General features: G+C 31.9%; 1 protein-coding gene across 2 annotated transcripts in view; it reads left to right on the plus strand.

Moving 5' to 3' along the window:
• LOC129983742 (uncharacterized) overlaps positions 1 to 23,138 on the plus strand; it is a 33,554-nt gene that overhangs the window by 4,388 nt on the left and 6,028 nt on the right. Inside the window, exons 2-3 of one of the 2 annotated variants that reach the window (XM_056093350.1) lie at positions 15,161 to 15,231; positions 19,657 to 19,741. In XM_056093350.1, the coding sequence (XP_055949325.1) occupies positions 19,731 to 19,741 (11 nt within the window). In that variant the 5' untranslated portion in view covers positions 15,161 to 15,231; positions 19,657 to 19,730. The remainder of the gene's footprint in view (positions 1 to 15,160; positions 15,232 to 19,656; positions 19,742 to 23,138) is intronic. The other variant, XM_056093349.1, reaches the window with a different exon arrangement.

Raw genomic sequence — 23,138 nt, forward strand, 5'->3', positions numbered from 1 at the left:
AGCATGCCCGGATTTAATCGCCAAAAAACTCGTCAAGAATCAAACGATCTATTCAGTAAAAGTGTTAAATCCACGTTACTATTTCGTAATTATTTTACGCCAATGCTTAATGCAAGGCGTTCTCTAGGTAAAATCTTTACTAGAGAGTATACAAGAAACTTTCGAGCAGGCCACACCCTATTTTTCTTAAATGAAGCTCGCCAGAAAAGTCTTCCTTTCTTATTTACAAAAGTGTACGAAGAAAGTCTTTAAAAAAAGATTGACATAACAATCGATTTTATTGATTTATTTTATTTTGTTGACTCCACAGGCAGGTGGTTTCAAATGCCATGATTCACCGAGATGCACCCAGACGTACAAAATGAGCAGAAAACAAGTTTTCATTACTATTTCATAATCTATTAAGTCTGCTTAAAGTAAAAACATTAAATTAAAAACCCTGTACAAAATGTTTAACAGCACAATTCTTTTGGAAAAATATTTCGAGACATTTTCTAAATTCTTTGGTGGATTTTATAAATAAAAGAGGATTTAGAGGAATGTGGATTTTTCTCAATATATAAATGTCATCATTTTTTTTTTAACTTGGCAGTGACAATACTTGTATCTAAAAGCAATTTCAAAGTCATGTTCTGAGATTTTGCATTTTCTCGGTAAGTCAGTAGACACTCAAACATATGACGGATGCTACCAAAAAAATGTGTCAGAGTCAATATTAATTTATATGCTTAATTTTATTCATGTGTTTATTTTCATTTTCTGGTTCACATGGATAAAAACAGATAACTATACTATAAAAGGTTTTCGTCTAAGAATGTTTAGTACTCTCAAATTTTTTTAAACGGCCATTTACCAGATTTTATATCGATAGACCCTAGCATTCTTGAATGATCACTTTTGATTATCACCGACAAACATGATTCTAAAAACGTTTTTCGAGCTCAGAGATATATAAAACCTTTTGATTCATCTAAATCTACTGATCGATTTTTCAGACTACAGCAAACATTTTAAAAGTAAATTCTATAATATAATCGTCCACCACCGTCTCTAAAGCTGGGCAGAATTGAAAATATCCTCGTCCGTTTGGTTTATGCCATTATCGCATGCGAAGTACCAACTCTTGTTTTGAAATTTAGTAACTGTGACAGAATTTTAAAAGAACTAAAATTGACTAATTGATCTATGTTTGAATAAACCTAAACATGAATAAATAGAAAATAAACTGAGATTTGCAACTTTTATTATTTTATACTTTTGTTCCAAATCGTCAGTCCAATATTAAATCCTTCGAAAAGTCGCCTAAAAACTGCTATTCTGAATGGATGCCAGAAATGATAACAAATGGCTTTTGGAGATTGCAAAAAACATTGTCAACAAATCGCCTCAAATATTTCAATTTTAGCGACCGTACATTAATGTAAAGTCTAGCTGTATCGTCATGACTTCCCTATGGAAATTGATATTCATACTTTCTAAAACAATTATCCTGCAAAAAAAGATTTTTGTATTATCTTAAGACTCAAAAAAATTATCTTTTTAATGATATCAATTTCATTTCTGCGCAATTTCTTCTTAAAAAGAAATAACATTTTTAATTCAGTTTGATACCTTATCTGTAAAAAATGTTTTTAAGTGCTATGAAGGAATTAAAACTACACATCAAAACATTCAATCGTGTGTTTTTAGCAGTCATTAACTCAGTAGTGAGATTTTCACATCCGCTTTTATTTCGTAATCTATATACTTTTTTAATTTACAGTATGCTGATTGAATTCATGTTTCTCAATCGTATCAAATAACAAATTAATCATTTAACAACCTAAAAAAATCGATAAACTGGGTGAACGAATTGGTCGCCAGAGATGTCTAGTATAAAATAATACTTCAAAACGATTTCTTAAAAATTAATATTGTTTTTGCTCATTATTATTCTAAATGGCGATGATATCGTTTGGTAAACTACAGAAATACAAATAAAAACAAATAACTGGAAAAGAAAACTATTAAAACTAAAAGACAGCGCTAAGAAATTTTTTTTTTTTTTATGGTTCTTAGTTTTTATAATTTGATAAGTAAAATTCACTGTGGATTGGTGGTGAATCCAATAAAAATATTTTGAATTTATCTATAAAATAATTAATTAAAAATCACTCGTTAACGGTATTTTGATCGTTCTTACTTCATATTAAAGAACATTCGAAATATTACTTCAAAAATTTTTAAGGGATGATGGAATAAGAATATCGAAATTTCAGTCACAATTTTTGTAATTTTTCCGGAAAAGTAATAATTTTTAAGAAATTTCACGAAATTTAATAAATTATGCCAGAGGAATAAACGAATTTCTTTAGAACGAAAATTATTTGCTCCTTTTGACAATGCACAGAGTTTCTTTCCCCTATCGTCATTAGAAACGATATTAAAGACAAATATATACGAAAAAACAATATATAACGTTAAATTAAAAATTTCTATTTAAAATTTGGGCTTCGAGGTGTGTTGAATCATCATTGCGAGCCCCTGTGTGTAAATTTCATGGCTATAGTGGTGATGGATACCGTAGATACTCAGAAACATTCCCTTTTTTAAGTACATACATTGCAATACATACATATTACAATAAATAAACATAAATGCGATAGCTAAAAAGATAAGGTTTCCCTTGAACATGAGTGTCGATATGTAGATAAAATAAAGATAGTGATTAACTAGCCAAAGTGGTTTTTCCAAAGCTTTCTCCCATACTCTCTAATAAAGGTGCTATCCCAGAGGACGAATTGCATGGTATTGCCATACATAAGTTGCGAAATATTAATCTTCGGTGTGAATTTAGTATTTTTATTGAATCTATCATGTGATCCTTGAGTTTTTGGTGATTAATTCCTGGCAAAGGATTAATAGTATCAAAAAATTGAACTTTTGTTTTAGACGTGATTTTCACAACTGATTGAAAACAAAATTTCACACACACACACAAACAACTCTACAGTTGCATTCACAAAATTATGTACCAAACCTGAACTTGATACAATCAAATCATTTTTGAGTTCTGGCATTCAATGTCATGATTATGTCGTGTCCGCGTTACCACAGAAAGGGGGTGTGGTAGCCTCTGAGTGTAAAGGCCCTTGAGCACCCGAGGGCAGAAGCCTGACTGCTAGTTCATATGAAGATGAAACTCACACATTCGCTTGCACAACCCCTTTTTACAGGGGGGCACATTCACACACCTCGCCGATAGAATACAGATGAAAAACAACCATGCCCGAACCTGAATTTGAACCCGGGAAGCCCAGATCACGCTACCCCTAGCAAGACGCCGGCATTCAATGTCATCGTCTTATTTTTAAAAATGGAGAGCGACAGACGATCAGTCCCTCGTTGGATTCGGCTCGAAATTTGATGTCTACAGTATAGATGTTAAATTTTATTACCGAATTTTATCCATCTAGTTCTCTTCCCTCGGCAGTTATCGTGTTAACTTATATTAATACAGGCAGACAGAAGACTTCCTCTGAAAAGAGTTCGCTCAAAACTTGGTAGAAATGTACAGATTTAGAGTAAAGACCGTATACCAAATTTTATGAGTCTATTTCAGAGTGTTTTTGGGTTATCTTTGTTACAGACAGACGGACGGATAGATAGACATAATGCCAAAAATAGGTTTTTCGATCACAGGGAGGTCTAAAACCTGGAAATTCGTCAAAATTTCGAGTTCGAATTTTTTGATGATTACAATATTTTCTCTACACCTCGCATACAAGAATGTAAAAAAGAGTGTAATATTTTATCTAACGTCCGTCGTCATAAGTAAGGTGAAAAATAATTTTTGAAAAAAAAAAGACTTTTTTTGTGTAACTTTACTAAGTAATAATGAAAATCAAATATGTGTTTAGGAAAAGTATTTTTTTCCCGTCCATGGATTTTATTCAAAGTTTGGCACAGATTTTCTGTTTGAGAGTAACGACCAGAGGATAAATTTCATTCATCTAGCTCATTGTGATAATGACTTATCGTGATACATTATTTTGAAAATAATTTTCTTCTTTTGCACTCGAGAAAACTCAAGTATATACGATGTTGAAAATTTTATTGCAATCAGTAGAAACAAGAGGAAAATTCAAGCTAAAGCAACATGACCAGGAAAAACATATAGGAATAATACATGGCTAAAAATAACTGTATTATTAAAACTTGAAGGTGCAGCTTCTTTTTAATGTTAAATGCCTGCATGTAAGTGTAAAGATGTCAACAACTTTGTTTATCTTTGCGGGATTGAACTTCTGATTGTATTGTTTTTGTCCATTATCTGTTTCCTTAACAAGTGTTTAATTTTTTTTTCTGTGACTGTTTCATAATTATCAGAAGTTTGATTATTTTTTTCAGTTGTTTTTGCGAAAAATAAAACATAATAGTAATCTAATCTTGGTGTTTGTTATCATTCGTAAAATTGCCTCCAACCAAGGCATGAAATGAAAAGTACATTTTTTCTCACTCTCATACGAGATGAAAACTAAATCAGGATTTTTTTTTTTTTTTTTTAATCTTCTAGAATTTTTAGACTTTTTTATCCACTTAGTTATGTCACGGGGAAACAATTCCGATTACACAATTGGTACAAAGCTGTTTTTGTAATATATTATTGATAAATTCCAAATGCTTTTATTTTTTCAAAATTTGTTATTGCATTCCAAGTGATTTGTAATGCAAATGCAGTACACTCCCCTCCGGACCGTGACTATCCTGCTTCCAGACTATCCGGCTTAGTTTTCTTTTAACTTAATTAAACGAGGAAGGAGCCGGCGTCCTGGCTCTGTGAAAAAGGGTTGAATAAGCGAGTGCGTGAGTGTTATCTTCATATGAGCTAGAAGTCAGACTTCTGCCCTCGGGTGCTCAGGAGTCATTACCCTCAGAAGCTATTGCATCCCCTTTCCGTGGTAACGCGGACACGGCATATCATCATCCTCAAACGAGGAAGGCAAGGAGTCCAACGGGAAGCGTCTAACATAACCAATGCAACTCCTTGCCAAGGCATGGAAGCGGGCGTCTTGCGCGAAATACAAGTTGTCACAGGAAAAGAACAGCGTTCTGCTTATTGTTCATTGTTTCGTCAGTATGTTTGCCTGAGTTGTTGCCACTGTTCCTGATTATACTGCACAGAATATACAGTATTCATTCATTGTTCTTGGGTTATGTTTAATATTTGTTTAAGTGCACCACAGTAGAATTATAGAATTTATGTTAAAATGTTAATAGTTTATATCCTTTTACTTAATTTATATTTGATAAATTCCTGAAACGTGCAGTGCAATTTATAAACTTATATAAACTGCTAGTACAGAGACTTCAATTTTAAATCGACTCGTTATCAGCAAGTGCTTTTATAATTTACTGCGCCAAGGCCGCGTTCACATTCTAAAAGAAGTCAAACGGCTTGAGATAAATGGAGGGCCCAGTACTCAGTAAGAAGTAAGGGAATACGTATCTACCAGTGAGTGTTTGGTATAAAATCTTTGCCTTCTGGTATTGGTAGGCAAAGAGATGAATCCATAGAATCCCAGCCTACCCTTCCGCCACATTAGGCCAGATACTCGGGAGTGTACTGTACAAGAAATATTTCAGTTTTGCATTTCGAACTACATCCATTTAGGATCAGTTTTCTTTTTAAAATTCTGAAGAGGCCTTTTCGAACTTAAGGGGGTCTAAAATTATAGCAAATCAGAATATTAATCAAATAAATAATATAGCAAATCAAATAAAAACCAGAAAATTAAGATTTCAACAGATACAATCCGTTTATATTTTTATGCAGCAAGGGATCAAACTCAAGTGCTAATCTAAGCGCAGAGCAAAGAAACACTAACCACTTATCTTAATTTTTATAGAAGCATACGGTTTTTTTAATACTTATACATTAATATTTTAAAAAAATAAAAAGTAAAATGGTAAAGTTATAATTTTTTTCCTAGTACTTTCTTTACAATCGACTTATTTTTCTTCTTCACCTTGATCGGAAAGCAGGCTTATATCCTTTCGTAATCGAAAATAATTGCTCCCAACGATGAATACTTCAAATACGGAAATATTATCACATGCCCTTTTTTTCAAGTCTTTTCATACTTGAGAAACGGAGCGAGAAAATACGAATTTTTTTATAAAAATTTCAGTTTGGAACATGCTGCTAAGTTTACTGATCCAAAAAGATATTTGTTGTGGGCGATAATCTGAGCCATTTCTAGTGAAAGCAGATAAAACTGACGAGAGTGGTCTTTCCGAAAATTTCTTGCATAATTTCTGATAGGGTGTTATCCCCCCATAAAACTATGGACCCAGAAATCTGAAAACTAAGAACGCCAAGAGTTTTCAGACTTTTGCTTTAAGAAAGTGCTTCGTAGTACAGTAAAGGAAACCGTTACTTGGGTATTAACTGCATGCTACTGCCGAAAAATAGTGGCGAAATACGAATCTTCGAAGTGAATCTAGCATTTTTACTGCGTCCAGCCTCGGAATCATTGGCTACTAATCCATGGCATGCGGCAATTGAACAAATACTCAAAAACTCAATGTTTATTTTGGACGACTTTTTTACAACCGTTAAAAATCAAAATTTGACAAAAGATCTTCAGTTATAGTCATAACATCGCATATCGAATTTAATTAATTTCAGTCATTGCCATTTTACTTTTTTCGTATGCGTAGTATAGAGAAAACAGTGTAACCGTCAAAAAATTCGAGTTAGAGATTTTGACGAATTTCCAGGTTTTACAATTTCCTGAATCCAAAAACACACATTTTTGGAAAATGTCCGTCTATCTGGCTATTTGTGATAAAGAAAACTCCAAAATTCCTTCTGCTAGATGGGTGAAATTTGGCATTCTGTCTTTATACTTAATTTGTAGATTTCCATCAGATTTTAAGCAAATTCTGTTCAGAAGAGGTGTGCCTGTCCAACTATTTGAATATAAGTTAACAAGATAACTACAAAAAGAAGTGAACTAAAGGGATAAAATTCGGTACACAGAATTAAAATTTATAGAGTATATACCTGTCTCATTTTTAGTCAAATCTAACAAAGGGTCTGTAGATCAATACTTTTAAAAATATGTAAATGGGATAGCTAAAAAAACCCTCAAAATTCAATACATGAAATTTAGCAAGCGATTTTTTGGCGAGTCTAGTTCCGTGTCAAATCTTGTTTACAACTAAAACATAAATTCGGTTTTTAGATATTATTAACCGCATGCTGGGGATTAATCGCCAAGAGACTCGCAGATAGTTCAGTAAAAATGCTAAATTCACCCTTTATAGTGGTGTGTTGTGGTTTTATAAGAAACTGCCCGGTTTTAAATACACTATTTTTAATCTTCACAAACACAGCTACACTACAAAATTCACAAACACTTATTACTACAGACACACATAGAAAATTAGGTTAAAGAACAGTATGATGGAGGGATTCCACGGTTTCCAGCCTAAAGCACTCGGCGTTAGCGCAAGGGTTGCGCTTGGGAAAAAAGTCGACCTCAGGGTGCAGGTCTGCCATTCAACTGCTTGTCTTCTGCAAAACGACACAAGGGGGCGCTCTCTGCTGAAGGGGGAAAAGAGGTGCTACACCTTAAAGTTTCTTAACTATCATAGTTCAATTTCATGCAAGCTGTTCTGTGAGATAACTCTTTTATTAGAGAGTATGTGAGAAAGCTTTGGGCGACCACCCCTTCTGATTAGTTCTTGTGTTTATAAATATGTGAAAGTCAGACTTACGTACCTTTGTCTATCCCTTGAAATGGATTCCGTTCAAAATTTGGTTCCAAATAATTTCTTTTTTGTATAAAATTATTATGTGTAAAAAATTATTATGTTCGCTGATTTTGTGAATTGAATTCAAATGTTTTTAGAGCGAAAAAATACTTTCAAAAGAAACGACTGACAGGTGGAATAAGAAGAATTCTCTCTGTTAAAATGGTTGATACAGCGGCTAGAAAAGCATATACTTTGACAAGTATGAAGAAGAACTTAAATTAAGATTTTATTTATCTTTTCAAGTGTATAAACCAACAAAATATAAGAGTCAAACCAAGGACATGCTAGTGTGTGTTTCTTCAGAAAACACAAATGTTGATTTATTTTTTCTTTCTTTTTTATCTGATTCGATATCGCATGAAATGTTTATAGCTTTTCAGTATATGTAAGGAGTGCTGTTTATTTCAAATTTCATAAATATACTGAATAATGTTAACTACCCTTTTTTTGTTTTCTATAATAACAAGATACCTGTTTGTTCTTTTATCCATAACCTGATAGATGTAGAGCAGAGTTTTTAAAACTATTTATTCTTGTGATCTCTTTTCGAAAAAAGATTTTCGTGTCCTATATTCAAGAGAAAATTCTTATCGATATCGTGGAATTTGAAAATAAATCATTTTAATGAATTTATTTGGAGTTTCATTTTGATTGTACAAAAATGTTGTTTAGAGGCATTCATATTTTGAATTTCAAATTAAGTGAGACAAATGGTAATTAAGCTGGTACCATGTATTCATATTTCCATGCCACATCAGTAAGAAGATATTTAACCCGACACTATGGCAAATATTTTGGTGAAAATTATTCTTGAATCTAAAATTTTCTATTCGAAAACAGAGAGCAATTGATACATCATTGTAGTCCAAATTAAAGAAAAGTTAGTACTAAATGAAAAGAAATTAAATTAAAATAAATATTTCGTAAATTTTTATGATATAATTTAACTGTTATTTTCTTTTATAAACTCATTATTAAAAACAACTGAAAATTATCAAAAGAGAATCTAGGAAAGATTTTGACAGGCTGGTGGTATTTTTCTTGATCGCTCTTGGAATCGCGATTAATAGGTTAAAAAATGATTTTAACCTAACAGCACACTTTGCATATTTAATTCGTTGCTTTATAATTAACAGCGGCCTGAGTAGAACGACGTCTGAGTTGGTCCCTCTTCTCCACACCACACTCGTGGAAGGACGGATTTGGTGTGCACCAACGGATTTAGCGTGCACCAAAGCCGCTTGCACGGCAGTTCTTCGGTGGAATCGGGACACGAACCAGAAATCATACCAATTCAGAGCCGAGACATTATCACCAGACCACCGCGCCCCGCTGGAACGCATGAATAACTAATAAAGAAAAATTCAAAGCAACCACATTTCGCATAAAGTTTTTTTAGATGGAACAACGGAATTCTCAAAACTGAGTCCTGAAATTTATTAAATTCTTAACTGCTAATCTTCATTATTTTCAATGATGATTTTTGAAAGAATTATTGAATGAAATTGATATTTTAACCTAATTAAAAATTTATTTTTTGTTTCTATACTTATTGAACTTGTGAAATGTGTATAGGCAATTTTAGAAAAGAACAATAAGAAATTCTTGAAATATTGATATCATCTTTTGTATTGATTTGGCTCTATTATTTATTGCTTACGGCATTAATCTTTTAATCTCAATATTTATCTCGAAAAGTGTTTATTATGTGTGTAATTTTTAAAAAAATTGCAGAAGTTTTTTATGACAATCAACAAAAGAATAAATACAGTGAGGGGCTATAATTTATATAGATATAATATAGAAAGAACGGGAACATTAAATTTCCTCCTTTTAGTTAAAGAAAAATAACGAATTATTCTCTCAATTTAAGAATGTCACATAGAATGTTTGGTCAAAAATGATTTTGTCTACATGTAATACAATCATGCTTTCCTATTTGGCATTGTTAAGAATATTCTAATGTTTTCAATATGTATAATATTTAAAAAAAAAAAAAAAAAACTTTCGTTTGTCAGTTGATTAAAAAGTAAAAAAATCTTTTTATTTACTTATTTTCTACTCTTTAGTCTACTTTTATGTTCTTTGTTATAAATGTCATGAAATTTTGAAAATTCTTTCTTGAATTTTCTATCAATTAGCGTCTCTTAGTAAAACTTTATTTAACCAAACGATTAACTACAAATTAAGTTTTGAAAACAAACCTCGGGGAAGCCTGTAACTCCTATAGGGCGCGTTCCCAGGTGGCGGATTGGGGAATGCCTCCATTGGTTTTTCCTTTGGGTGGTAGAAGAGAAATAAAATACCTTCCGCGGACCAACAGGTAGAAGTCCAACCTCCCAGGAGGCTCTGGCAACCCCCCTCTTCCATGAGTTGTGCAAAGCCGTTTTAGACACTTTTGGACAGATCTAATCCTATTGCACTACTGGACAAGACAACAACAACAACAACAATAGTAAGTGCATCAACAATATTCGTTGTTGAAAACTACAAAATTCTAGCGGATCAAAAAGACAAAGAAGAATTGGTTTCTAAATACCATCTTTATCAACAACAAAAAAAAAAAAAAAAAAAAAAGAAAGAAATGTCGAGAAAAATAAAAATAATTCATAATAAATATATGAATAAAATTTGGTGGATTTTGGCTTCCGGCGATTTGCCATGCGATACCACCAAAGACTTACTATGCCAGACACACTCTAAATTTTTCCTAAGTCAAACCTAATCCTGCTGAGGTGGAGAAGCAGTTTAGAGAAGACGTAGACTGAGACTGAGGAGTTATTCAAGGGACAAACTGATGAAATTCGACCTATCATCTCTCGAATAATGTCAAGGCCGGACGTTAACCCAACAAAATTAAAGCAAATTTTATTGCTTAGCTATTTTTCTTCCATTTATAAAAAAATTAATTAATTTTTATTATGACTTGATAGCTAGTGAACAAATAAGTATTTAAATATTTGCATCAGATCAAGTCGTATCGAAATATTTAATCAATATGTATAATGCAAAGCAATAGATAATAGCAATGTTATTTATAACTGATAACCAATACGTTCGGCTGGCTCGTTGAAGATATTGATTCTATTTCATTTCAGTAAAATCATTTAGATATAGCTTCATGTCCATCAAATTATAAGATATTAAAGCTGTGATGTTTCAATTGGCTTGCGTATCTTGTGTGTCCATTCTATACATGAACCTTTCCCGGGGAGAACAATTCCATCATATGAGCCGTTTATTTTGAAAATGGGGCAATTTTTTTTTTATTGCGAGATGTTTAAAGGTTTGCGTTTTAATAAATTTTAAAATATTGGTAAGTATTAATTGATATATTTTTTGTATTTTGTGGAACCAGATAATGTAAGTTTATAATCCAATAGTGTTTAGCAGTGCTAACGAAAAAAATAAGAGTTCCATTATAACTAAATTGACTTACCTCACTTTCAAAATAATCATAATGCTATTAAAAATGTAAGTATACGAATCAACTCCTAATTTCTGCGATATTATACTTTTATTTTTTATTCGGCTTCTAAATTATACAGATTTTAAATAGAATACTTCTTCTTTAACTCTCAACAATGGAAGAAAATCACTATGAAATACAGTACACTCCTGAGTATCCGACCTAAATATGGCGGAAGGGTAGGGAGGATAATAAAAAAGTCGGATAAACCAGAGTTCTATGAACTCATTTTTTTGCCCACTATTACCAGAACACATGCCAAAACTCATGTTATAATATCACTTTCACACTTCTTTTTTTCTTTTCTCAGTACTAAGCCCTCCATTCATCACATATCACATAGAATGTATTCACGGCCCAGTAAATCATAGAAGCAGTTGCGCGTAACGTGTCGAGTTAAAATAAAATGTCCTGTTCTGGTAGTTTATATATATTTATATGTTGGACTGTACATTTCAAGAATTTACTACTAATACTGTACGTACTGTGCAGTTATAATTAGAAAGAGGGGCAACAATTTAGATCTGTTACACACTGGCGAAACAACGAACAGAGAAAGAAAGCTGCTGTCCTGTCACAATTTGTGTTTTGCATACGACTCATAAGATGATCGTAGCAGAGCCCACTTCCAATGCATTGGCAATATTGCCAATGCAACGCCATGCCTTCTTCATTTAATTATGATAACAGAAAACTAGGCTGGATAATGCAGAAGCCGGATAATCGTGAACCGGATATTCGGGAGTGTACTGTAGTTGATGATGAGCTTAGTAAGAAATTAGGTAAAAAAATATGTTTTTGAAAATTGACAAAAATAATCATCAGTGCATTAAAATTGGTATCATTTAAGAGATAATTTTTTTCCAAGTTTAAAAAACGGAATAAAAATTATCTTTACAATGATATTTTCGGAAGTTAACACGTAAAAATGCCAAAATTCAGTTTAATTTTTAATTAATTAAAAATCTAATTAAAATTTCAAAAAATTACTTTGAGGTGTAAAGTGAGGTACCCTGTAAAATATATATGAGTCAAATTTAGTTGCTGTAAATCAAATGGCCTGACATGTAGAATGCAGCACACACCTATTCTCTTTTATTATTCATAGAAATAATGTCTGATTGTGAATGTAATGCACTTTTTAAAAAATTCTCTCTAATTCTCTAATAAAAGGAGAATAATTTGAAAACCAAAATATTTTCTTTACAGAAGAAAAAAATGTCTTCTTATAAGACCACTTTTTTACTTTCTCGTATAAAAATACTGAGAAAATATTGTAATCGTCAAAATAAATCATCAAAATCAATCAAAATCAAAAAACCTTTCTAAAACACAAATACACCTTTATTGGAAAGTACGCGAGAAAGTTTCGAGGAAAACACTCCTTATGGTTTTTATCAAGTAATTTTATTTTACTTTGAAATTAATCCTTTCATTCAAGAATAATCCTTTCAAGAATATGAAAATGCACTTGAGGTCTTGAAAGTCGTCAAAGGCATTGAATGAGGAAGTTTTGTCTGGAAAGATAATCATATATAAAAAAAAATAAAGTTGGTTTCAATAGAAGGACAGAAATCGTCACAATTTTTCTATTTCATATTCGAAAAAAATGAGGTCGTTTCTAAACATTTCAAATATCTGAATGAATTATCAAAAGTTTCCGTTCGAAAATGCTTGGTTCGATATCATTTGGATTTAATTATTTAAATCTGTATTCTAAATCAGGATTCAAAAAAAGTTATTATTGTTTTTTTTAAGTCAAATTATAAGATTTCAGTAAGTTATTTCTCGGAATGACGTCATATTCTGTACGTCAAAGTTAATATTTTATTTCCTGATATCAGTCTTTATCGCATATCCCAAACTGACAGCACCTCTACGCACAAGAAAGGATGAACGCTCACCTAGAAAGATTATCTGAAGGCATTTATAAGAAGGTTTTGTATTCTAAAACTTTGATAAACAAATGTGACGTTTTGACGTAAAGCTCGCGATAATGTCAAATTATTTCAAGAATTTCAACAGAAGAGTTCTTTACCGTATCTTTGATGCATTTTGCAAAGATGCTCAAAGTGAAATATAAGCGTAAAAAATCTATTAAAATCATCTTTATTTATTTAAAAGCTTTAATAAGTTAATGAATGCATTTAAATATTTTTTATTTACTTTCGTAGCTGGAAATAGGCCAAAAGTGTGATAAGACAAATCTGTGAAAACGCTGATCCTTTAAAAAAACTTTCATGAAAATCTTTTTATTTAGGGTGAACTGTTAGATCTAGAACTGTCAAATTCGGCATGCAGTTACTTCTTGGGTAAAAAGAAAAAAAAAAGCTCAATTGCATTTTTAATTAAAAACTTATTGATATTAAATAAGATTTTTTCCTGGTGACTTTGGAGCACAATATTTCAGAAAAATCATTTTCTCACAACTTCAAAATTTTCTAAATTAGTTTTTCAGTGACATCCGTTTGTATGTGTGTGCGTGCGTACGTGCGTGTTTGTGTGCATATGTATTTGTGCTCACGCCCTTTATTTCTCAGATTTTGATTCATTTATAATAACATTTTTAAATATATGGCATTGTAACATTTTTTGAATTCCTACTATTAGTTCACACTCTCCCTATATATATTTGTATATCTTGTTCAAATTTTCAATCGTTAATAAATACTTTTTATTCATCCACTCAAGTTCAAATACATTTCTTTAAACTTGTAGTGGATGATACTTGATGTTAATACAGATTTTTCAAATATTAATTCATTATTATTAAATTTAATTAATTTTTAATAATTGAAATAGAGTTTTAGCAGTTTGTAATGTAAATTGAAACCAACAGGCAGTAGCTCAATCGGTAAAATATAAGAATTTCAGTGTCTTTCATGTGAAGGTGAAGAATGCGAGTTCAATTCTTGCAAAAATCAATAATTTTTTGATAATTATTTAATAAAAAGTAACTAAAATAAAAATTTTCTTTGTTGACCTAAGTAGGAATTGAATTACTTTTTTTTATATATTACTTGTTATTGATTCAGTTACAGCGTTTATACACACGCACGTTGCTATTAAATCATATTAATCCCTTAGCCCACGGACTTATTTAACTTCCTAATTAGATGTCAAATCGTCTTCAGAACTGTGCTGAAAGTTACAGTTTATAGGTTTAATTGCTCTTTAGAATTAACTTATAATTTTTTAATTTGAACTTTTGGTAACACTAATTTTTTTCATGGCAACATAAAAACTATTTTCTTTCATTCACCCGTGATGTGCTTTGAAGTGCTAAATTTCAATTTTATTTTACACTAGCAGCCTTTGGCGACCAGTTTATTCGCCGGAATTAATGCTCGTTAAAAGTTTCAATTCAGTATTTAATGTACCTTGGTCTCTTAATAGCTTATTCAGCAAAACATTTTTAAGCTTCAAATTTTGATAGCCATATAACTCAGATTTTTTTATTTAATGCTGTTCTGTACTATGTATCTTTCAAATGTTCTGTCAATAATGTAGTTCTGTTCAGTGTAGTTTGTATTTTTTTCAAAATATGTGCAGCAAAATATTTAAACGTGTGTATCCTTTCTGCAAAACAGAGAAAATTAGAAATAATACTCCAATTACGTTCTATAGATTTAAATTTTTATTGCACACGTTTTTTTTATGTCATGTATTTTACAATCAGGAAATATCATATTGATATGTTGTAATATTTATGCCATTCAGTATACTGAAGGGTGTTTTTTTAAACATAACAAAAGACATTTCTTTATATCTTGCTCTAGCCATCGATAACTTATCAGGCAATGATCACTGTGTCCCAGTTCTTTTTTTTAAGGCTATTGCATCACTCAGATAAAAATCCTTTATTTTTTTATTCGTTTTTTTTTTTAGGCTGAATCCTGACAATATGGCTGACTGCGCGGTATGGGATCTTTTGGAGGTTCAGCAATATATATCTTCATGTAAGTGACAGAGCTTTCACATTTTTTTTTAATACTAAGGGTATTGGGAAAACATAATTTGTCCATAGTTATGCCAGGATTTAACATTAGATATCAGCACTTTCGTTGCTTAAAGAGACATTCGTAACTAGAATGTACTATTAATATATATATTATTCGCTTACGATTTAAGTCTTATCGATGTGCTTTCCATCGTTATTTTCCGTACTCGAGATTCTTTTTTGTCGATAAGAGAGTTCCTTGTGATCGAGACAAGGGAAGACTCATACGGTCTGAAAACTTTTCGCAATATCTAATGAAAGTTTGCCAAAGATTAATTGGTGGAAAAGAATTCGAATCATATGCATATGTTATCTATTCGTAAGTTTCAGGAAAAATAGACTGTAGCTCGTGTCGCTTTATGATAGATAATATCAGACCCAAAATGACCTCATATTTCTTCTAAATGGGATGTAAATATAATAAATTAAACTAATTGGTGATATTCACATGCAGTAATTTATTTTTTTAAACATTTCATTCCCAAATTGTTTAAATTTCCTTTGTTGTTTGCCTTAAATGGTTTAGTTTCAACTCGTATTTTAAAATTTTAACTTTGATTTCTCGGGGGGGGGGAATTAAAGTCCATATAGAATGGTCAACACTTTCTCCCGATTTTAAAACCATTGAACATGTGTGAAGCTCTTTCGATAGATATTTTACTCGCCGTGAATACCTTCCCCAAATCTTACATGAATATAGAACAGCTTTACAGAATCAATGGACGTTGATACCTGTACAACTCATTGGCGATATCCTAAACAGTGTGAGTCATTGCTACCAGGGCGGTATCGATGTTCGAGGTGATTATATTCACTACTAAGAAAGTTCTTTGAGCTTAATTTAGAAGTCCAAATTTAGGATATCCTAGCTTCCTGAACGGAATATTGAATTTAATGCGACAGTTTAAGAGAATGGGCAGCTTGGAGGATCATCTAAGAAATGGCAGACCATCCCTGAATGCGAACCGCTTTCATATTATAAAAAAATGTCATGGAAGAAATGGCAGCCGAGACATCAATGGGGAGCATCAGTGTTCGTGAACCTTAAAGAATAACAGGGATCCGAAACGTCTATTCGATATTTTCTGCATGGAATGTTGGATCTATATTCGTTTAAGATATAAACACTTCATCGGTTATTAACTGCAAACGCTGATGAAATACAAACTTTGCTTTATGGGTGTTGATACAAATGTAACTTGACATATAATAGTTACTGGATTTCACGTGAAGGGATGAATCTCACTTTTCATTGCATAGTGACGTCAATAATGCAAAACAGTCCTATCTGAACGATGTCAAGCCCTTGTGAGTGCCTAAACAAGAGGCCCCATTTTCCTCATGTGATTGTTTAGTGTGGTTTCATTGCGCCTTTCATTTTGGGACCTATCTTTTTTTTAAGAGCTTTGCCCTGTATCATGGCTGAAAATTTATACACCCATTTCAGAACAGTAGGTTACGCTTTTGTGTGACCATGTCGTTCCTTTATTGCAGGAAGAGAAGCACTGCCTATCATCTCTTTCATGCCGAATGGTGACTCGCACAATTTAGTACGTGAAGTCAAGACGTTTCTATAGGACACTTACACTAAAAACCGAGTGATAAGTCGAAGTTGTAAATTTAAGTGGCTCTAACGATCCGCAGGTTTGACCCCGTAGATTTTTGGTTGTGAGGATAATTAAAATCTCGTGTATATCATATATCCTAGCTACTTTGGTAGAACTGAAAGAGGCCATTTGATATACAGTCAGTGGAATCGATCCTAGCATTCTATATTCCGCTGTAAGAGGTGTAGTCATGCGCTTCACTTACCTAATATCTTATGGTGGTGGTCATATATCTATATGTGTATATGCGAGCAATTTTTTTATAATATGTCGCTTTTTTTCTTTTCTTTTATTTTCTAACATTAATTTGTAGTACTTTAAGTAAATAACATGCTAGTTAGGACATTTTCTTACAAATCGGATGTTTTTAAAACAGAAACAAGCAAAAAACAAGGCAAGATATCTGAAAATATATCCAGATTGTATACGGTAAATTATATAAAAAATATTTTAGGTGAAATACACGAATAATATATGGTAAATCGTATTCATAAATACATAATTTATAATAGTGTCATTGCAATGTTAATCAAAGTTATTAAACTTAGGATTTACAAATTGGTTTTTATTGTATTGCCTAGTATTGTGCAATGTGGAATTTTCATTATTGTTTCCTTAATGTTTTTCAATATTTGGCTTTTAATCAGAGGCGGTGACAGTAGGTGGGCAGTTGCCCTTATCAGTGACCACTTGCCTCCCACCATCGGCGAAAAATTAGGAGTTTTGTTAAAAAAGTTTTTACCGCTTCAGAACGGTTATGTGGAGAGCTGGGTATTAAGGAATACGATAATTTAAAGCGCGTCTTAAAGTTAATATATTGTAAACAATCCGGATATCCGATTAATGGTTTAAATACCTAGAATCATTACATTTGGCAAAATAACCGACATCTTGTAGCAAGTGAATGAGATGTCTTATTTTACCGACTATTTTTGGTCAGTTGACTAAGAAATCAACACAACGGATGCCGATAGCATCATGTCAACAGATTATCAGACATCTGATTTAACTGTCATCCATTTAGATTATAATTGGCTCTATATTTGGTAAAATAATCGACAAGGTGACGAATGAATATGATGTTGCATTTTGGTCGATTTAGTAAGAAATCAATGTGACGGCAATCGATGACGTTAAGTCATCAGATTGTCAAACATCTGATTGGACTGTTTCTATTTAGCCTATAGTTTTCGCTACATTCAGCAAACTAATAAACCAGATGATATAATAAAATGTCGCAATTAACCGATTACTTTCTATCGATGGAATTAGAAATCAATGTCACGGATGTCAACGACATTAAGTCCCCAAATTATCAGTTATTTGATTCAATTGTCGCCGATTTAGAGTAAGTTTGCTCCTAACTTGGCAGAAATAACGAGATGACAAGAGAAAAAAGTTGTATCATTTTTGACAACTGTTATTGCTCTCTAGGCAAAGATATCATCATGAAATTGTGAGTTTTTACTTTCCTCCACTTTTTCGGCCACTTGCCGAGGAATAAATAGAAAAATTAGAGCTCGTATATTGTAAATGAATGGGGTGATAGTGTTCCTTGATTCAAATTTTACTGAATAGTTCAGATAAGAGGCGACATTTTATATTTCCTGGGAATAAATATGCAAAAATATCTAACTTACTGTGCTTCATTTCATTATAATAATTCCCCCCCCCCCCCCCCGACAAAAATCTAGTTACTAATTAAACTAAATTTAGTAAAAATATAAACAACCGTTGTCGACATTGCCTTTTCAATATAAGCATGTTAAGAAAAGTTGCATTGCTAGCAAACGATGTAAATTTGCTTTAAATCAATAAAGCAATTAAATTATAAAAATAAAGGTTTATTTAATAGTAAAATATTTGGATTTTTTTTCTTGTAATCTTATTTCTTAAGGTATAATTATTTCATCCGTAAAATATTATCGATTGCAATTTGAAGACAAACAAGTAATATATATATATAGTCGATTCCTACTTAGGTCAACAAGATTTTTTTTTATTTTAGTTACTTTTTATTAAACAATTATAATTAATATAAATATGTATATATGTATGACAGAATTACAATATTAAGTGGCAAAATGGAGCTTAGTTATGCAAAAAGAGTTTATCCAAGTGTGCACTAAACTTGTTAAGCAGGTTAATACCTAACTTTTTCAGATTTTTCATTTAGTATTATAATGGAATGTAATTTTTTTCTTGTGCCAAATATTTTACAATAAAAAGCTATATTATTCCAAATGCTTCTCCCTTTCCTGTAGACTTTTGATTAAGATGGCTTAATTAAACGATGATTTAGAAAGCTATTCGTAGAGTATTCATACATAGCACATTGAAAAAAACACACCAATGCATAAAATTGAGGGAGGGGGCAATTGCTTTTTTAAGAATATTTCAGTTTACTATTGCGCCAACGGTATAAGAAGAAGTACTTAATGATAAGAATAAGTCTAAAAATGGATAGAGGGATTCAAGTGTAAGATCTGATTTTTTTTTTTTTAGTCTAAACATGTACATATTTATGTGTGTATATTTAGACATAAAACTACTTTTTAAGAAAATCTTCTACAAATGTGTTTTTCATACTTTACTAAACCATTACAAAAGAATAATTTTAGTGTGTATATATATTTATAAATATTTTCTCCAGTCTTCTTAAAAAAATACATCCTATGTTTTCTGCATTCTATATTGTTTGTGCCCAAAGAATAATAATTTTTTGTTCATATACCGAACTCATTTGCTCGGGACACATCTAAATTCTGGTTCACAAGATGCAATTCTTAAGAAGTGTTCACACCAGGCCAACTACTACGAGCAATGAAAGCAGGAATATCAGGAGACCCCAATGGGACTATGGTAAGTGGTTGCCTTATCGGGACAATTATTTGCAATTGTCCCATTGCAGTCACATGATCTTCCTCAAGTAGGCGTCGCCTCCTATTGCGCTCAATAGTTTGCCTCGAACGAACGCTGTTTTATTTAGGTTTGTGGAAAAGCTCCATTTCTTTTGGGACTGATAGATATTATTGCTTTATTGAATATTTTGGATTTCTAAACACTTATTTTAAAATAACCGCTGGAATTAAATTTCTAAAGAAATTTATATATAAGCATTGTTATAAAAACATACAGATTGTTCATTCACTATGAAATGATATCCAAGCGGAACGGTATAAATTTGCAAATACACTAGATAAGGTACTACGATTTAACAATGAATACGTTAAAAGACATACTCGTGAGAAGCATCCTGAACAACAAAGTAGTGTTGCTGCGATCTTAAAAATGGGAGCAAGAAAAAAGAGTGGAAACCCATGGGAAATTATTTCGCAGTAGATTCCTCGGTTTGAAGGAGATGAAAACTTTAATATTTTCAAAGTACCGATATGAAAGATAAAAGATTTTTTTTTCTGAATTATAATATATTTATAATAATAAACATATGATTTTTTGTGTGTATTTTCTTTTGTGTTGACAGTGTCTTAGACATTAATTCGTTTCGTATACTTATATTTTTAGAAACACTGTACACTATAAAGATAATTACTAATAAAAAAACTTTTTGCTAATTAATACTTAATTGTCTTTAATTAAATGTAAAACGAATTATTAAGGATTATTTTGGAACTAAATTATAGAAATCATTCTTGTCCCCCTCTCCAATGAATAATTTCTGCCGCCACCCCTTCTTTTAATAAAAAATTGTTGCAGTGAATTTTTGGGAATTAAATATCAAATTAAGTGAATATTACTTATTACGTAATTTAATTTTTAATTAAGTTAAAAAACTAATATTTTTGTGCCACAGTTTTGCAATAACAAAACTTTTATGGGTGCCTTTTGTATATTATTACATATTGTTACGAATCTGTAATGTTGCTTCCCAGCACTGTTAGTTCCATTGTAGGAAAGACCGTTTTACGATCAAGTCTATTGGATGCTGTTCGGGTCCCGGTTCAGTGACTCCCGTGCTAGGCGACAAACTTGGCTACCATTAGGCGACTTGATGACGATTTTGGCGACTTTGGCGACAAAATGGATAATACAAGAATCTTCAAAAATTTTCTCTGTCCTGTTTCGGAAACTATAAAAAGTCGGCAGTCCAAATAGTTCAGAATTCAGATTTAGAGTTGAATAGCGAGTCAATGGCGAATTAGTTGAGTCGGTTCAGCGAAAGGCAAGCGTTGAGTGGAGCCCAACGCTTGCCTGAATTGAAGTGAATTGAGTTGTGTGCCGAATCGTAGTATTTATTATAGAAGCAGCATCGAGTCGTGTGCCGAGAAGTCAGTTGTAAAGTAGTGTGTCGGCAGTTGGATCGGCAGTGGAGAATTGCAGGCGTTTGGAGAGACAGTAGAAAGAAGCTACTAAGATTCCCTCCTCCTGCTGAGTTCTGTGACCGCTTTGTGTGCTGTGGTTTTTGTTACTACCGATTATTGCTTGTGGACTGCTGTTTGTTCTAAGTGTGCTACTGTGAACTGCTTGTGTACCTCTCGTCTGTATATTCGTGTCTACGTGTTAATAAACATCGTTATTTCTTATTGAGGCCTGTTGACTGCGTTACACCATACACTTACTACAAGCGAACCCGTTGACTTTAAGGAATTAGTGGAGGAAATTCCGTAACAATATTTTACAATGCTGTAATATTGATACAGTATTCGGTATTCACAATACTGTAATATACTACCCAAAATATTTTACCATTTTGTAGTGCTACCGGGGTTTCTTCACATTCCATTTTCCTTTTAACTATCCTTGTTATAGAGACAGCAGAAGTTGTCATATATTCATATAATGGATTTTGTTGCCTTGAAGTGCTATTCCTTTCTTTTTGATATTTGTGTGCTTCATCGGAAAATATTACATAGTGTCCCTCCTCTTTCTCCCTCAATGCTATCTGTTCGGTAAGAACGAAAGTGACTCGGTAAGTTTGGATGACTGTACGTAAGATTAAGGATTAGCTAAAAATTAGCCTGATAATGCAACGATATATCACATAGTAATTAAACATGTCTGTGGGCCGTTCTGCAAACATATTAAAAGATATGCATGGTACGAAATGAAAATGGAAATGCAAATTCCTCCTTGAAATGAATCCAATATTTTATCAGTGCTGTAACAATGAAAAAACATGTGAATGAAATATTTGATGCAACAATATAATTGGTTTGAATTTAATTTAAACAAGGGGAAACATTGTTGAAAATTGCATTGAAAATTAATGTTGCAAAAGCTAGTAAAATTAAAGAAAAGACGTACCATAATTAAATTGGTATCTTTAAAAAGATAACTGTTTACTCATTAAAGTAACGTATAATTTCTTTATGCATAGTAATTGTCTAAAAATTTATTAAATTATGATTAAAAAAACTAAGCAAAAATGCCAAAATTTTGTTATTTAATCAAATAGCTTGAGGATTAAATACTCTTGATTGTTGGAATGAAGTATATTTGGATCCAGAATGTCAGATACAAATTTCATGTTGCTTCTACTCAGTGTTTTGGGGGAGTTATTGTGAAAGACAAAATGATATAAATTGTTTCAAAAGAAGGAACTGAAAGAAAAAAAAAAGTATGAGTGAACATTGCAGTTTGCGAGTCCAGTCTGTGAACCTGCGTATGAGGGCCATAAAAGCTAAACAAATCCGCAATAGAAGTGGATTTACGATCAAGTTGGCGTCGTAATTTTCCTTCGTGTACACAAAGGTCATAAAAGTGAAACTAAACAAGATTCATGTAATTCATGGTTAAATTTGATACGGGAACTGACGCCAACCACAGGTAAGGAATACAGTTTCGAAAGAAAAGTAATTTCGAATACAGAAAAAAAAAAAAAAAAAAAAAAAAAAGGATGTGCAATAGTAATAAGTGGCCAAGATTGAAAATCATAAGATTTATTTATGGCTTTTTTTAAATCTAGTATTTGAATACAGAACATAATAAAAATAGGTTGTATACATTTATATTTATGTACGTTTCTAAGGAATTTTATAATCGATTTCCCACTCAAATTCCATAGTTTTTAAGAGAATGCATGGTGAATAGTTAGTGACTGGGGGGGGGATTGATTTTAAGATTTCACAATGCTTATAATCCGTCGCCTTTATCGACCAATTAGTTCGCCGAGGAAATTGATTATATTTTATTTTAATTAAATCATTTAAGTTTAATTTCATGTCCATGATTCTTTCTAATTGTCAGACATTAAAATCGTATAATTATAATTATCTTATGTTCTGTTCAATGTAGACAT

Source organism: Argiope bruennichi, chromosome 9, assembly GCF_947563725.1.
Source record: "Argiope bruennichi chromosome 9, qqArgBrue1.1, whole genome shotgun sequence".
Taxonomy (NCBI): Eukaryota; Metazoa; Arthropoda; class Arachnida; order Araneae; family Araneidae; genus Argiope; species Argiope bruennichi.